Source organism: Suncus etruscus, chromosome 8, assembly GCF_024139225.1.
Source record: "Suncus etruscus isolate mSunEtr1 chromosome 8, mSunEtr1.pri.cur, whole genome shotgun sequence".
Taxonomy (NCBI): Eukaryota; Metazoa; Chordata; class Mammalia; order Eulipotyphla; family Soricidae; genus Suncus; species Suncus etruscus.
The window spans coordinates 89,400,189-89,417,359 of NC_064855.1; the positions used below are offsets into that span (position 1 = coordinate 89,400,189).

General features: G+C 41.2%; 1 protein-coding gene across 2 annotated transcripts; it reads right to left on the minus strand.

Annotated features, from left to right (window-relative positions):
* Positions 1 to 283: 283 nt before the first annotated feature.
* On the minus strand, positions 284 to 16,752 carry MZT1 (mitotic spindle organizing protein 1). 2 transcript variants are annotated; one of them, XM_049778956.1, is made up of 3 exons: positions 16,628 to 16,752; positions 6,909 to 7,054; positions 284 to 1,075 (listed from the first exon to the last, which is right to left on the minus strand). In XM_049778956.1, the coding sequence occupies exons 1-3, from the start codon at positions 16,725 to 16,727 to the stop codon at positions 1,052 to 1,054; spliced, it is 270 nt and encodes an 89-aa protein (XP_049634913.1). In that variant the 5' UTR covers positions 16,728 to 16,752; the 3' UTR covers positions 284 to 1,051. The 2 variants fall into 2 exon arrangements, with proteins under 2 accessions (XP_049634913.1, XP_049634912.1); XM_049778955.1 differs by lacking the exon at positions 284 to 1,075 and adding an exon at positions 4,317 to 4,530.
* Positions 16,753 to 17,171: the final 419 nt, after the last annotated feature.

The following is a 17,171-nucleotide window of genomic DNA, read 5'->3' on the forward strand; positions in this document are numbered from 1 at the left end:
CATTCTCACAATTCCTGAGAACATCTGACAATTTTTCTTTTGTTTAATGACTGGATTTCTTTATTCCTTCAGAAAATATAAGCTTATTTGTTAAAAGATAACAAAAATATTTCCTATTTAATGACTTATTACATAACCACACAAGATGTTTTGGATAAACATGTATATGATTTTTATGTATTAAAAGTAAAAATATTTCCCATGTTAGAAATGTTCCAGTTAAAAAAAAAAGAAGAAGAAAAAAAAAAAAAAAAGAAATGTTCCAGTATGCAATTTTTGGCTGTTGTTTTCAGAATGGAAAAGAATGAAAAACATGTTCAATTAATAATGTCCCATTAAACTTCCAGGACTCAAATGACAAAATAAATACTGGTTTAAACACTGTCGTCACTCATAAAATATAAGTTTAAAAACTTTATTTCTCAATACAAAAAATGACCTGGTTCTTTCAAGCTTTACATTTAAAAAACTAAATATACTTTGTTAAAGAGCATATTAGAGCAAATGCTTTCCCATGAGCTGATAAAAAAAGATTCTGATCTACATAATGAACCTAAATAAAAATTCACAAACGGTGGATGAAATTCTGACAATTTCTAGTCCAATGTAACATAAATCCAGAGTTATTGTGCATAAACAATTCAAAACCAAGGTTGATAATAGAAATGTCAACAAGTCATAACTACTACATTATTGCTGATGGGTTCTACTATCCTTCAACCAGGCACAGCAGATGTGCACATCTGATTGAGAGACTGCTTAGAAAATGAAAGCTATCTGAGCTAAAAGAAATACAGAAATAGGAATATAGCAACGCCAGCCGATGCATGAGCTACTTAAAAAAAAAGTAAGACATGACGTAAACACATCTGATAGCTCTCTTTGTAAGCCACTTTCCACTGATTTATAAAGCTATGGTTTATAATTTTTAAAAGGAAAATGTTTCTACACTGCTGCATGCAGTAATTTCATTGTATGTTCTGACTACAATGCAATCTTCATTTTCTTTTGCAAGGAGCTTGACATCTCTCATCGGGATTTTTCTGGAAAGTCAGCTTGTCATATTTTCAGCAGCCTAGAACAAGAAAGTACCATTCATTATAATAAAACCAGAGAAAAAGACAACATGAAGATAAATTTGTCAATATCCTACTGTCATTAATAAACATATTGCTCCACACATACAGTAAACAGTTTTTATAAGGATAATGCAGCGGTTTTCACTTTTTGCAGTTTCTCAGAACTTTTCTGGTGGGCTCCACACCTAGCAATGATCAGGGCTACTCCTCGTAGTGTACAGGGGACTATAGAAGTTCCAGGGATCAAAATTGGGTCCTCCACATGCAAAGCAAATGCCCTTCCTACCTGCTATACTATCTCCCCATTAAACTAACTTTTGCACTTACTACTAAGCTAAGAGGAGAAAACCTTTTATCATATTAAGGACTATAATGTAAAATAATCTTGAGAAACTAACTTAGAGCAGATCTATTCATAATTCTTTACCAGTTTGTTTCTGAACACTCATATAGTGTGAAACAGGGACTAAGGACAAAAAGGACAAGACAATAAAAAATAGTTGACTAATCCTACTTTAGTTTGATTCTTTTGCAGAAATTCCCAAGGGGATGGGATGGCTCAAAAACTAAAAGTAGCTGCTTTGCAAATGTGAGGCTTTGAGTTCAATCCCTGGTGTCACCTTTGCACAGAGTACATCCCTTGTGTCTCTACCTGGAACCCTTAGCAAAAATGTCTAGTCTGTGGCATTTAGTTAACGTATGTGAAAAAAAAAAAAAGCAACTAAAAGTGTGTGATCCCAATGCACATAGAAACTAAAGAGAAGTGAACATCTTTGCCAAGAATGCGACTCCCAGCAAGTAGTACAAATAGGAGGTGTGTGAATACCACACTACAACAAAGTATGCGTGTTCCATCATGGAGAAAACAAATCTGCACTCTTTTTGGTGCCAGGTGTTGAACCCAGGGCCCTGATTCAAGTAAGGCATGAATCTTTGTGAATTTTCTCCTCATATCTATGGCCCATTAAATGTAGAATAATCAAAATGCTCAAATTGAAAAACACCATGTTAAAAAAAAAGTGATTCTAGGAATGAAGCAATAGCATAGCTTGTAGAGCATTTACTTGCCTTGCATGTGGTAGACCTAGGTTTGAGCCTCAGCATCCCACAAGGTCTCCTAAGCCTGCCAAGAGTGATTTCTGAGCGCTGCAGGGTGTGCCCCTCTCCCAAAGTGCTTCTGAATCTTTTTTTGGATCTATTTTGTCTAAGAAAACATGGTGCCCCCCAAACATACCTGTTATTATTTCCTGCATCTTGCTTCTAGTTTTTTTACGAAGCTCAACAGCACATTACAAAAATCTTTCTATTCACTTTCAAACATTATAGTATAAGGAATAAAAACTCCTGCAGCTATAGAAGAAATGTATTATTAACTAAATCCTCTTTCAACTAGAAAATCCCAAAATCTATTGATTAATCAAACATTGATATTTCTTTGTTTTTTTTTTTTTAAAGTTACAAGAGAAAACTAAGCTCAGAAATGATCCCATACTATAGACTACTAGCTGAGTTCTCATACTATTTTACTGTCTCTTCTATAGCAGGCCAACAATCTTGATATTTTACTACAAATAAAAACAGTAGTTAACGATTCTGAAGTATCTATAACCACTAGGGAAGTCTAAGTTTAAATCCCAACTTGAATGTGTAATTGTAGATCCTTGAGAGAAAAATAAACTTCAGATTCCCTTGCAGTAAACCATCAGGAATAGTAGTGGAGGTGTGGCAGCAGCACACATCACCGCTGAAATTGCAGAAAATAATGCAAGGATAGCAAGGAAAGTCAGTGCAGTTTGGAACAAGGAGAATATCCATCAACATGAGTTATTTCTCCTCCATTATCCAGTTAACTTTCTTCCAGATAGAAAAGCAATAGCCGAGTTAAAAGAGGTACAAATCTAGGGAAAAAAAATTTTAAATAAATTTTATAATTAACTTGCAAATGAATAAAAGACAAAAACTTGACATATTTATCTTACTAAGAATCTGCATCCAGATTACTTAAAGGAATTAACAAAAAGGCAAGGACAACCAACTTAAAAAACTGGTAAGCAAGTTGAAGAAATGTATCACAAGAGAATGGCAAAAACAAGCATGCAGCGTCAGAGTTATTGCCTTGCATACAGCTAATTTGAGTTTGATCACTGGCATCCCATATACCCACCAAGAAAAATTCCTAAGTGCAGAACCAATAGTAACTACTGGTCATTACTAGGTATAGCCAAAGAAAAGGTAAAACAAAGACACAAAACAAAAACCAGTAAGGAAAACACAAAGAAAACAAACTCAAGTAATAGGGCCAGACAGAAAAATATCTTTAGTTAAAAAAGAACAATGGAGGGGCCGGGCGGTGGCGCTAAAGGTAAGGTGCCTGCCTTGCCTGCGCTAACCTTGGACGAACCGCGGTTCGATCCCCCGGTGTCCCATATGGTCCCCCAAGCCAGGAGCAACTTCTGAGCACATAGCCAGGAGTAACCCCTGAGCGTTACTGGGTGTGGCCCAAAAACCAAAAAAAAAAAAAAAAAAAAAAAAAAAGAACAATGGAGGGGCCGAAGAGATAGCACAGTGTTAGGGTATTTGCCTTGCGCACAGCCAATCAAGGTGGACAGTGGTTTGAATCCCGGCATCCCATATGGTCCCCTGTGACTGCCAGATACAATTCCTGTGCGATGTTGGATGTGACCCAAAAATAAAACAAATGAAGCAAACAACAACAACATCAAAAAACCAATGGAATCTCTAACCTTTAATGAGTCAGTGACACCTTTCAAAGTTCTTTAACACTTGTATTTGATTTCTATAGCAGGTAGGCTGCTTGCCTTGCAAGTGGCTAACCCAGGAGAAGGTCCTACCACTTATGGAGTCCTGCTAGGAGTGAGCCCTAAACACAGAGGCAGGTGTAAGCCCAAACACTGCTGTTTTTTTTTTTATTATTATTATTTGTTTGTTTAAATGTTTTCTATGGAAGTCAGGACAGTAGGTACTGATAGAGAAGCACAACAGGCTCTTTGGAAGGTAGATGGCAGAATTAGAGTCACCTTATGATAAATTTTTGTTCTTTTAATGTATGGTTAGATCTAATAACAAAATAAATGTGGTTAAAGGCACAAGAGCAATCCAAGTTACTAGAATTAGAGTGTCATTAGGATGGATAAGATAGACATTTTATAAAGCTGTATTTTCCCTCAAAGAAAAGAGAAAGTGGGTATTTTATCTCGGATAATTATTGAAGGGATGTTTTGAACAATGATTAAGAGGGACTCACTTGACATTTCAGGAGCCATGGTGAGCTCATGCTACTGTATTAACATGGAAATGCAATCATCAGAGATTTCCTTTCATTCTGAGTTTTGATGTCACACCTGACAGTCCTGGGCTATGTGGTGCAAGCATCTTTATCCATACACTAGCTTCCTGGTTTGGATCAACAAAGTTTCCATTTGAGTTGAATCTATTAATGAAAAAGAAGACAATATTTCCCAGTCGCAGCTATTAAAAAGTCATGAATCTCAGGATGGGGAGAAGGGAAACGGAAGATGGTGGGAATATTGCACTGGTGAAGGAAGGTGTCCTTTTTTATAAGTGAAACCCAATTATAAACTTGTTTGTAATCATGGTGCTTAAATAAAGATGTTAATTAAAAAAGAAAAAAGAAAAAAAAAAAGACATGAATCAGAATCTGAAAAGAGGGACCAAAGCAATATTATAGTGAACAAGGCCTTGCATGAGGCTGACCTGGGTTTGATTTCCAGCACCTCAAGAGTTCCACAAGCCAGGAATAATTCCTGAGTGCAAAGTCAGAAGTAAGCCCTGAGCACTGCTGGAGATGAGGCATGCGCGCGCGCACGCACGCACGCACGCACACACACACACAATAAAAAGAAAATAATTTTTTTTATTTTTAATATCTTTATTTAAGCACCATGATTACAAACATGTTTATGGGTGGGTTTCAGTTATAAAAAAGAACACTCCCCTTCACCAGGAGAGTCAAGCTCTATAGCCCATATGTCCAACAACAGATAAGTAGATAACTAAATTGTCTATATACATAATGGAATATCACAAAACTATGAAAAATTATTTTTTATCTTTCTTCTGCAACTTGGATGAAACTGATTGGTGCCATACTAAGTGAGCCAGAAATAAAAAAAAAAAGCCAGATGATCTTGCTCATACACAGTATATGAAGAAACAAAGAAAGGGATGAGACAGTGCCTAATGGAAACAGATCCTGAGATAAAAGAAAATAATTTTAAAAGAGGCAGTCCTCTTCTGGGTTCATGCTGGCAATGTGGCACGCGTGCGCGCGCGCGCACACACACACACACACACACACACACACACACACACACACAAGCACGCACGCACACAAAATAAAAAGAAAATAATTTTAAAAGAGGCAGTCCTCTTCTCGGTTCATGCTGGCAATGTGGCACACACACACACACACACACACACACACACACGCACGCACGCACACACGCACAGAAAATAAAAAGAAAATAATTTTAAAAGAGGCAGTCCTCTTCTGGGTTCATGCTGGCAATGTGGCCCAACTGGTCTCAGCAGATCACCAGTCTTTGTTTCTTCCCTTCCCTTAAAGGAAAACATGTACTCATGGCCAGATGGTTCCCTCAACTGGTATCCCATATGCAAAAACAGAAGTCTAACAGTCTTCCTTCATTCCTTCATCAGTCCCTGTCTTCTGTGCAGGCTGGCAATATCTTGTGCTGTATCTATGAGTCACACAATCTCTTGAACAAAAGTTGCTTAGCCATACCTAAGGTTCTTTAGTCTCCAGATAAACTGGAATTTTTCTAACTAAACATTATTTAGTCAGCTCCTTCCTCAATATCTTATATTTTACTAAAATGTTTTGAGAATTTATGCCTCAGTTTTGACACAGAGCTCAGAAATTTTTTTCAACTAAATATTGAATTTCAGCTACAAGTTTCATTTACCTAAAAGTAGAACATAAGTCAGCCAAAAGTTTTGTCACTTTTATAGTGACAATATTCAACGTTCAGTAATAAGTTCCTTATATTTTACTAAGACCTCATCATAACAAGGCTTTTGTAATTCAACCAGTATTTTATTCAAAATGGCACACTTTCAACTATATACTATTCAAGACAACTGAAAATATCCTTCTGATCTCTTCTTTGAATCCTCACCAGAAACTTTCACAGATTTAGGTAACTGTTTCAACACCCCATGACCCAGTAGTAACACCTGTCTTTGATTTCTAGGATTTACTAAAAAAGTTGCAAAAACTGGTGGTAGATTAAAGAACAGAAATTTAAGCTGTCAGCAGGGCCATGCTGTTTCTGGAAGTTCTAGAAGAGGATCTCTCTGAACAATACTTGGGTCTTCTTTGCTTGTAGACTTCAATGGTGTCACTCAGTAAACTTTCTTTACACATAGTCGTCCTCCTTTGTATACCTAATGTGCCCAAACTTCACATCTCTTATAAAGGAAACATCAATAATTTGCAAAAAACTTTATTTTAATTTCGTTTATTTCTACAGGTTAACTCTACTTTCAAACACAGCTAACTCACTGCAGACTTGAGCTTATCTTGTGGGGCAATTTTATCTAGAACATAAAGAAAATTTAAACAAAGCTGATAACATTTGGGTAAAAGAAACATGGTCCTTGACAGTTAAATTGTCATGTGAGCATAGGTTTCTCTCTCCTCAATCTTCAGAATCTCTGATACTAATATTAAACAGCTAGTTCAATCTTTTTAAGTAGGCAGGATTTCATCACTGCTAATTTTCTAAAGAAAAGCATCTTTAGTTAAAAAAGAATAATGGAACCTCTAACCTTTAATGCATCAGTGGCCTTTCGAAGTTCTTTAATTACTGATGATAAAGCTTCTGGATTTATTCCTTGTTCACAAAGCCTTACACAAATGGACAGAGTTTCCATGTCTAACCCAGTATTCAAAATTCTTGAAATCTCAAGCAGAACTGGAAAAAAAAAAAGACAGTAAAGTTAAGACAAAGCATATCAATTACATTTAGAATGTAATATGTATAGGAAACTTTTGTTCTTAATTCCTGCAATACTGTAAAATACCAAAGAACCAGCATAGTATTCTTAGATTGAAAACTGAAAAAATTAATTTAAAAGATAAACTTACAATGAAATTCCATTTTATGTATACTGTATATTGCATTTTACATATTATATATGTCTGTTTAGGTATATCCACACATCTTTCTCCCTATATATGTGAATACATATGCAATGAAAGTGATATGTATGTGTGCTACATATTTATTCACTAATCTACTGTTCTAGCAATGAGCTTGAATGTGCATATGTAACCCTGTTAGTATTTTATTTTCTATTGCTTGATCACTATGTACTATGTTATAAGGTAAATACCAGCACAAATGCGTGTGCGGCAGAGTCCTAGGACAAGGAGAAACTTTTTTCCCCCTAAAAAAGCGGTGGTAGGCCAATTAAATTTGGGGACAACTGCTATTATATATACTCTTCAGTTGCACCCAGACTTTTAGTGATATTTAAGGTGTCTAATTTCCCCTACAATCACTTTTTTCTTTTCTTTTTAACATTTTTTAAATTTAATTAAAGAACCATAGTTTACCAAGTTCTTAATAGTTGGGTTCAGGCATATAGCATTTCCACACATATAGCATTTCTCCACCAGTGCTCCCACCTTGTCATTCATCATCATCTTTTTTTTTTTTTTGGTTTTTGGGCCACACCCGTTTGACGCTCAGGGGTTACTCCTGGCTATGCGCTCAGACATCGCCTCTGGCTTGGGGGGGGACCATATGGGACTCCTGGGGATCGAACCACGGTCCATCCTACGCTAGCGCTTGCAAGGCAGACACCTTACCTCTAGCGCCACCTTCCCGGTCCCTCATCATCATCTTTACCCAAACACCCAACCTTGCAGGCACATCACAAAGTTTTATGGTTGCAGCTTAATTTCAGGTTTTCAGTGTTCGGTCCCCAGCATCCCTTTTGATCCCCTCAAGCCAGCCAGGAACACTTTCTGAGCTAGAGAGCTAGGAGTGAACACTGAACACTGCCAGGTGTGCCCCCCCCCCCCCCCAAAAGAAGAAAGAAATTGTATTCTCTGGAGATACTTGACCTGGGTTCATATTCTAAAGCTATTACCCAATAAGCATGGTAACCTCTCTATACCTTTACTTCATCACTCTGGATAAATGGTGAGAGTAAAAGTATTGTCACAACTAAAGACATACTTAGAATTATGCTTCACAAATGGCAGTGCTCAATATGAATTCTCTTTTAGTACTATCTTTCCTTTCTTTTCACTTTTTTTTGTTTTGTTTTGTTTTCGGGCCACACCCGTTTGGTACTCAGGGGTTATTCCTGGCTAAGTGCTCAGAAATTGCCCCTGCCCTGGGGGGACCATATGGGTCACCGGGGGATCGAACCATGGTCCTGATCCTTGGCTAGCGCTTGCAAGGCAGACACCTTACCTCTAGTGCCACCTCGCCGGCCCCTCTTTTCACTTTTTTATATTAATGTTGTTTTTATTCAACTTTCCAAGCTCTGTGATTTTTAGTGAAAAGATAATCTTTTTCTGGATGTCCTGGATATGTCTAAGGATGGACAGTCCTGCTTTGGTTTCAGTCCTCTGGGTTCAGCTCCATGAGGAAGTATCCCAATTCCAAATCCACAAGACACAGAAATGGTGTGTCTCAATTCTTGGCAATGGCAGATGGCACAGTTCTGGCCCCCAGTTTCATTCAGGCAGGACTACATGCTTCATCAGGTTCCATTTCTGGTTTCCTACTGTGGTTCCCATCTGCTCCTATTTTTAGAGAAAAACTCTCTAATCCATGAAGACTTTCCTTTTCTTGTTCTTAAATACTTTGGTTTTGCTGATAATCGTTATTTATTATTTCCTGTCATTTTAAATGCTTAAAGCAGAGGTTCAGTAAGGGTTCACTCATTAATAATGAGGCATGAATCACTGATTAATTTTTTCGTTCTGGCTATTTTCACAGGTTTTATTTATTTATCTATTTATTTTTGGTTTTGGGGCCATACCCAGTGACTCTCAGGGGTTACTCCTGGCTATGTGCTCAGAAATTGCTCCTGCTTTGGGGGACCATACGGCACGGGACGCAGGGGGATTGAGCTGTGGTCTGTCCTAGGTTAGCGCGGGCAAGGCAAACACCCTACCGCCTGTGCTACCACTCCAGCCCCATTTTCAGTTTTATTATACCTTTTGTATCTTCTAAGCTGTCAATGATAATAATCTGTGATATTACTATTTTCCTTTTGTGCCAAGTTGCCTTAAAGATCTAATTAAGTTTCTAACAATATAACAATTCTCATTTTCTAAGTAATCATTTAATTTTAAATAACAGTTTAAAGTTTTTCCCTTTTCTTATCATGCCAATGTTTTAAAAAGCCATGGAAGCTGGTTACTAAAATTTTACTTAGAATGTAATTAACAACAATTAGAATTTACAACATCCTTCTTTAAGATGTTAATACTGTTTGTTTTGGGGCCACATAGAGCAATGGTCAGGGGTTACTCCTGGTTCTGCTTAAGGAATTACTTCTGGCGATACTCAGGGGGCCATATGGGATGCCAAGGACAGCAAGTGCCCTATCTGCTGTAGTACCCCTTATTATTTTCTTTGACTAAGACTTTAAAATCAAGAATGAAGACTGGGTTTTATCAATAACTTTTCAACTACTGAAACGACCAGGCTTTTGTTCCTTTAAGCTCATAAAATGTGCTATGCTGACATTCTTGATTCACAACAAATGAAAAGCTGGCTTAGGAATAAATTCCTCCTTTTACAGAAAGCAATTAATAATCCCACCACTCTATCTGAAGTTAGGCACAATCTAGTGTCACAATCGCTCAGCTCTGGCATACGGAATAAGAACATGCAGGTATGCTTAGGACTGACAAGAAATGATATCTGAGATGCAGACTGAAAAAAGGCAACTTCACCTTCTACTGGCACTCTGGAGACACTGTATCTTGAAACCCAACAACTAGCTGTGAGAAAATGCGCATGTTCCAGACAAAAGCCTCTGCCAAGACCAGCTAGCAACCAGCACAACTAGATGTCAGTGAGAGAGCATGGAGATGACTCCAGACTCAGCACTCAGATATGCAATGCACTACAGACCCTCATTGGAACCACACTGATGAGTCAAAATCCAGATTGGTGAAAGCCAAATTTGTTGCTTCATTCCACCAAGTTTAAGTGATCTGTTATGCAGCAGTAGTCAATCAGAATTCACATCCAAACACTATTTCAGCCTCCAGTATTATCACTATCATCATCCTCACCATAGCCATTAACTTTTTCTTTCTCTTTTTTTTGATTTTTGGGCTACACCCTGATGCTCAGGGGTTACTCCATGGCATGCTATACACGTTCAGAAATCACTCCTGGCTTGGGAGACCATCTGGGACACTGGGGGATTGATCTGCAGTCTGTTCTGGGTCAGCCCCCTGCAAGGCAAACGTCCTACTGCTGCGCCATTGCTCTGGTCCCTATTTGTAATTCTCTTATATTTTTTTTCCAGTTTGAGAAGACCCTTGTCTATAAATACTATACTTACTCCTGATTTCAAACTTTCTCCCTTGCTTCCTTCCACATGATTCCAGTTCTTTCAGATTCATCTCAGTAACAGTACTTAAGTTTTCTTAAAACTTCACATTTGAACATTACTCTCTAATTACACAAATGGTAGCACATTTTGTGTAAGTGGCACACAAACGCATACATACATATACACACATAATATGTATCAGTTACTGCTAAAAATAATATACAGTCCTGTTTCTCAGTTAAAATTAGTCTAGGAAAGAGAAAGTAAAATAATGGACTCCACTTACGGTAAATTAAAAAATAACATTGCTCTGGGGCATTTGCCTTGCATGCAGCCAACCCAGGACGGATAGTGGTTTGAATCCCAGCATCCCATATGGATCCCCCAAGCCTGCCAGGAGTGATTACTGAACCCAGAGCCAGGAGTAACCCGAGTACCGTCAGATGTGATCCAAACACAAACAAACAAACAAACAAATACCAACACTGCCTTAAAAAATATTACAAAAGCATCTTATCTAGAAGTGCAGAGTATGTAGGAGAGGACATCTTAAGAACATCAAGCTTTAAGAATGAACAGAATCTCTAAATTCTGGCACAAGACAAGGCTGTCCTCTCTCACCACATAGCACTGGAAGTACTTGCTATAGTGATTAGGCAAGAAAAAGATATCAAGGGAATCCAGATAGGAAAGGAAGAAGTCAAGCTCTCGCTGTTTGCAGATGACACGATACTCTCTCTACCTACAAAACCCTAAAGTCTCTACAAAAAAGCTTCTAGAAACAATAGACTCATATAGCAAGGTGACAGGTTACAAAATTAACACGAAAATCAATGGCCTTTCTATACACCAAAAGTAATAAGGAAGAAATGGACATTCAGAAAACAACCCCATTCACAATAGTGCCACACAAACTCAAATATCTTGGAATCAACTTGACTAAAAATGTGAAGGACCTCTACAAAGAAAACTATAAAACTCTGCTCCAAGAAATAAGAGAGGACACGTGGAAATGGAAGCACATACCCTGCTCATGGATTGGCAGGATTAACATCATCAAAATGGCAATACTCCCCAAAGCATTGTACAGATTTAATGTGATCCCTTTAAAGATACCCATGACATTATTCAAAGAAGTGGATCAGGCACTTTTGAAATTCATTTGGAACAATAAACACCCTAGAATAGCTAAAGCAATCATTGGGAAAAAGAATATGGGAGGAATTACTTTCTCCAACTTTAAACTGTACTACAAAGTAAGTTATCAAAACAGCATGGTATTGGAATAAAGACAGGCCCTCAGATCAGTGGAATAGGCTTGAATACTCAGAGAATGTTCTCCAGATATACAATCATCTAATTGCTGATAAAGGAGCAAGAAATCCTAAATGGAGCAAAGAAAGCCTCTTCAACAAGCGGTGTTGGCACAACTGGCTAGCCACTTGCAAAAAACTGAACTTAGACCCCCAGCTAACATCATGTACGAAGGTTAAATCCAAAAGGATGAAAGACCTCGATATCAGACCCGAAACCATAAGATATATAGAACAACACGTAGGTAAAACACTCCAGGACATTGAGACTAAAGGCATCTTCAAAGAGGAAACTGCACTCTCCAAGCAAGTGAAAGAAGAGATTAACAGATGGGAATATATTAAACTGAGAAGCTTCTGCACCTCAAAAGAAATAGTGCCCAGGATACAAGAGCCACCCACTGAGTGGGAGAAACTATTCACCCAATACCCATCAGACAAGGGGCTAATCTCCAAAATATACAAGGCACTGACAGAACTTTACAAGAAAAAAAACATCTGATCCCATCAAAAAATGGGGAGAAGAAATGACAGACACTTTGACAAAGAAGAAATACAAACGGCCAAAAGACACATGAAAAAATGCTCCACATCACTAATCATCATGGAGATGCAAATCAAAACAACTATGAGGTACCACCTCACACCCCAGAGATTGGCACACATCACAAAGAATGAGAATAAACAGTGTTGGCGGAAATGTGGAGAGAAAGGAACTCTTATCCACTGCTGGTGGGAATGCCGTCTAGTTCAACCTTTATGGAAAGCAATATGGAGATTCCTCCAAAAACTGAAAATCGAGCTCCCATAAGACCCAGCTATAGGGGCCGGGCGGTGGCGCTAAAGGTAAGGTGCCTGCCTTGCCTGCGCTAGCCTTGGACGGACCTCGGTTCCATCCCCCGGTGTCCCATATGGTTCCCCAAGCCAGGAGCAACTTCTGAGCACATAGCCAGGAGTAACCCCTGAGCGTTACTGGGTGTGGCCCAAAAACCAAAAAAAAAAAAAAAAAAAAAAAAGACCCAGCTGTACCACTCCTAGGAATATACCTTAAGAGCACAAAAATACAATACAAAAATCCCTTCCTTACACCTATATTAATTGCAGCACTATTTACCATAGCAAGACTCTGGAAACAACCAAGATACCCTTCAACAGTTGAATGGCTAAAGAAACTGTGGTACATATATGTAGGGTACCTATCTGAGACCCACCCATTTCTGGGAGGGGTCTTGGGAACCGGATAATAGGTGTGACCTTTCCTGCAAGACCATCCCATTCCTGGGAGGGGTCTTGGAATAGGTAGATAAACCCGAAAGCCAGGGGATTAAGGGTCTTTGCCTTTTGGCCCTGCTGGGCGCTCTGAGGAAGATGGCTGAAAAGAGTTTAGACGCAGGGTAGCCTGGAATGGCTGAATGCTTAAAAGATTATGAGATAGGCCACACACACGTGGTGGCTAGGGCATAAATAAAGATGATTCTTCCTGAAGCCTGCCTGTGAGTGAGTGATTTCGCGTTTCACCTGGGCCTGGAACTCGCAGGCTGGATGGGGGTTGCTGAGCCACGTGGCCTGGGATGGCAGAAAGAAATCCATCGCCATCCAGCCCCTTCATTAATTAACTAATGCAACAATATACACAATGGAATATTATGCAGCCGTCAGGAGAGATGAAGTCATGAAATTTTCCTATACATGGATGTACATGGAATCTATTATGCTGAGTGAAATAAGTCAGAGAGAGAAAAACGCAGAATGGTCTCACTCATCTATGGGTTTTAAGAAAAATGAAAGACATTCTTGCAATAATAACTTTCAGACACAAAAGAGAAAAGAGCGGCAAGTTACAGCTCACCTCAAGAAGCTCACCACAAAGAGTGATGAGTTTAGTTAGAGAAATAACTACATTTTGAACTGTCCTAATAAAGAGAATGTACGAGGGAAATAGAAAGCCTGTCTAGAGTGCAGGTGTAGGTTGGGTGGGGAGGAGGGAGATTTGGGACATTGGTGATGGGAATGTTGCACTGGTGATAGGTGGTTCTTTACAAGACTGAAACCCAAACATAATCATGTATGTAATAAAGTTGTTTAAATAAAAAAAAAAAAGAATGAACAGAATCATAAGGGCTGGAGCAATAGCACAGCAGAAAGGAAACTTGCCTAACATATGGCCGACCCAGATTTGATCCCTGGCTTCCCATATAGTCACCTGAGCACTGGCACTGCCAGGTGTGGCCCCAAACCAAAGAAAATGAAAAAATAAATAGAATCAACCCACAATGGAGGCAAAAGTAAGGGCAAATAAAGGCACATGGGGGATCACTCAGTAGTAATGCATACAAGGTTAGTGCTAAGGGTTTACTCCTGGCTCCACGCTAGGGTTTAATGCCTGGCACCACATAGAGCCTCTTAAGCCACTGCAAATACGGAGGTACTGTTTTTTGTTTTTTTTTAAATGATACCCCCTTTTCTCCAATTTTAGTTATACCGTTTATTTTATGTGCTCTAATACTGGGGCCACATCTTTGCTCCAACCACCAATCCTGTTTTTAAAAGATACTCTGGACTTTCTTCACCTTTTCTGTTTCTCAGACTCTATTTATACAAAGTTCTCTCAGCAAGTATTTTGATGTGGTGACTAAATATAAATGGAAAGTTCTCAAATGTACACTAGAAGTTTCATCAAAGTTTCAGAGAATGGACCGGAGGTAAGAGGCCCTGTTTCCCATTTGCTCAAAAGCACACTGGTTCTAAGCAAAGATAGAGAATCAGAAACTGTGTGATACTATGGAGGATGGTATATAAATTAAATTGAATATAGCATTATATGTTCTGTCTTTGTTTTACAAAGAACTAAGTAGAAACTTGCTGGGGGTGGGGGTGGGAGTGTTGAAGTTCTAAAACCAAGAACTCTTGGGCAGGAGAAAGCACTCAATCTGCTAGAGCATACAGGTACTTTGTAATCTGGAGCTCAATCTTGTCAGAAGGTCCATCAAACACTGCTGGGTACAGGGGCAGGAGCACATAGCTGAGAGTAGCCCTAGAACACTACCACTACCAAGTGAGGTCGATAAATCAGAAAAGGCACAGACAATCATAAAGTTTGGGGCTGGAGAAATAGTACACAGGATAAGACCCTGGCCTGCACGCAGCTGATCTGGATTCAAACCCAGACACTACATAAAGTTCCCAAGTTCTGCCAGGAGTGATCACTGAGCACAAGGAGAGGAGTAAACCCTGATTAATAAACCTGGAAGGAGCAGGCAGCAGCCAGTGTTAGGTATAAGTTCCCTATCTACCCAGCTTTTGGGAAGAGGCTGCATCTAAGAGCAAGGTCGGGCAAGGATTTGAAGAATACTGGCAGAAAACTGAAGCTCCAGGGAATGGCACAGAGGGGGGGGGATCAAGCAGGTGCTTGCAGAAAGATTTCAAAGCGCGGATCTCCAACTCCTAAGAAACCTTCCAGTGCAGGAGGAGGAAGAGAAGGAAGACAAAAGAAGGGCCTGCACCTTAACCACAACTCCCTTTCCAGGAATGCTCTAAGCAGGGCCAATTACCAGGTTGTAGCAGCAGTAGCATCCACAACATGAGGTAGGACGGGAAAGAACGAAAAGGAAGGGAAAAAAATAAAAAGGGGTGGGGAGGAGCTCCAAGATGTTAAAAAAGTGTGCATCCTGGGGCTGGAGAGATGGACAGCGGTAAGGCATGTTTGCATTGCAAGCAGCCAATCCAGGATGGATGATGGTTCGAATCTTGGCATCCCATAGGGTTCCCCCACTCCTCATCCCTGTCCCCGTGCCTGCTAGGAGTGAAATTTCTGAGCAGAGAGCCAGGAGGAACCCCCTGAGCGCCGCCGAGTGTGCCCCCCAAACCCCCCCCCAAAAAAAGTGTGCATTCACCAGGACCATCTGGAAGAAAATAAAAACAGGGGGCAGAACTGGTATCCAGAGAGAGAGAGACACACAGAGACACACACGGATCCTACCCAGCTATAGCGAGTCTCGGGGTGTGAAAGCAGATCAGGACCAACTCTGTCACCCCCAAACAGGCAGGCAGGCAGGCCCTACTACCTCCAGCTCTGGGAGGGGAGCCACAAGGGGGATTCCCCTTACAATGGGGGCGATGGCATGGCGTCTTTCATGAGTGCCCAGGGGCAAAGAGAAGCGCGAATGAGGGGGACGATCCGTCACCCCCAAACAGGCCCCAGGCAAGCAGGTCGGCCCTACTACCTAGAGCTTTGGGGGGGCCAACGAGGGGGATGCCCCCAACAACGGGGGGGGGGGGGCGGGCGATCGCATCGCATCTTCCACTTACCCGCGTGCCCAGGCCAAGGGGCTTCGGGGTGTGTGTGGGTTGGGGGGAACCGAGTGGCCTCGAGATCGAGGGCGGGGAAGGGACGCAGGGGTCCGGCGCGTGCAGCAGCAGCAGGCTGACGGGGGGAGCGGGCTCGTGCGCGCCCCCAACGACGCAGGAACGAAGACTCGAGTCTCCCCCCAAAAAGATGCTGCGGCCTTCGCCCTGCGGGGGCAAGATGGGGACGCCAGGTACTGGGCCGGGCTCAACCTCGCCCTCTCTCCCGGCGGCTTCTGGCGCTGGGTGGGGGAAACGGAGGCGGCAAGGTTAACGGAAACGGGGGGGAGAACTCACCGTCCATAGTGTCCCTCACCGCGTTCAGATGCGTCGGCGGCGCCGCCGCGGGCCCCGCTCCCGCACCCGCGCTCGCGCCGGGGCCGCCATTGCTCGCCATGGCGGAGGGACGGAGGTCGAGGGGAGGCGGGACCTGAAGGGCTTTGACCCGGAAGTGAAACGTCCCCCCTCACGCACGCCGCAAGCCACGCCCCCTCGCGTCCGCCCGCCGCGCCGGCGCGGCGTGGGAGCTTGGTGTTGGTTTGAATTTGGAGCCTCGTTCCCGGGCGCCGAATGTGAAGGGGGAGGAGTCATCATTCGAATTGGCTCGGCAGCCTCGCTGCGATTGGTGGGTTCGCGGACGGCGCTGCGATCTGATTGGTTAGTTCTTTCTCCAGACCCGTGCACTGATTGGTCCTCCCGCAAGCGCGGAAGCGGGAGGGAGTTAAAGATCTCTCTACCTGTCTTCTCTAGTCCTGGGCTGAGCTGGTTTTGGCATCTTCCCCGGGGGACAGCATCCCGGGAATTGGATTATTTTGGGGGGTGGGAGGCATCTTTTAATTTT

Coding starts and splice junctions, on each gene's coding strand:
- MZT1 (XM_049778955.1), bottom strand. CDS start 16,727: ATGGCGAGCAATGGCGGCCCCGGCGCGAGCGCGGGTGCGGGAGCGGGG. Junction 7,055..16,627: donor GGTGAGGGACACTATGGACG/GTGAGTTCTCCC, acceptor TTTTTTTTCCAG/TTCTGCTTGAGATTTCAAGA. Junction 4,531..6,908: donor AGGCCACTGATGCATTAAAG/GTTAGAGGTTCC, acceptor TTTCATTAATAG/ATTCAACTCAAATGGAAACT.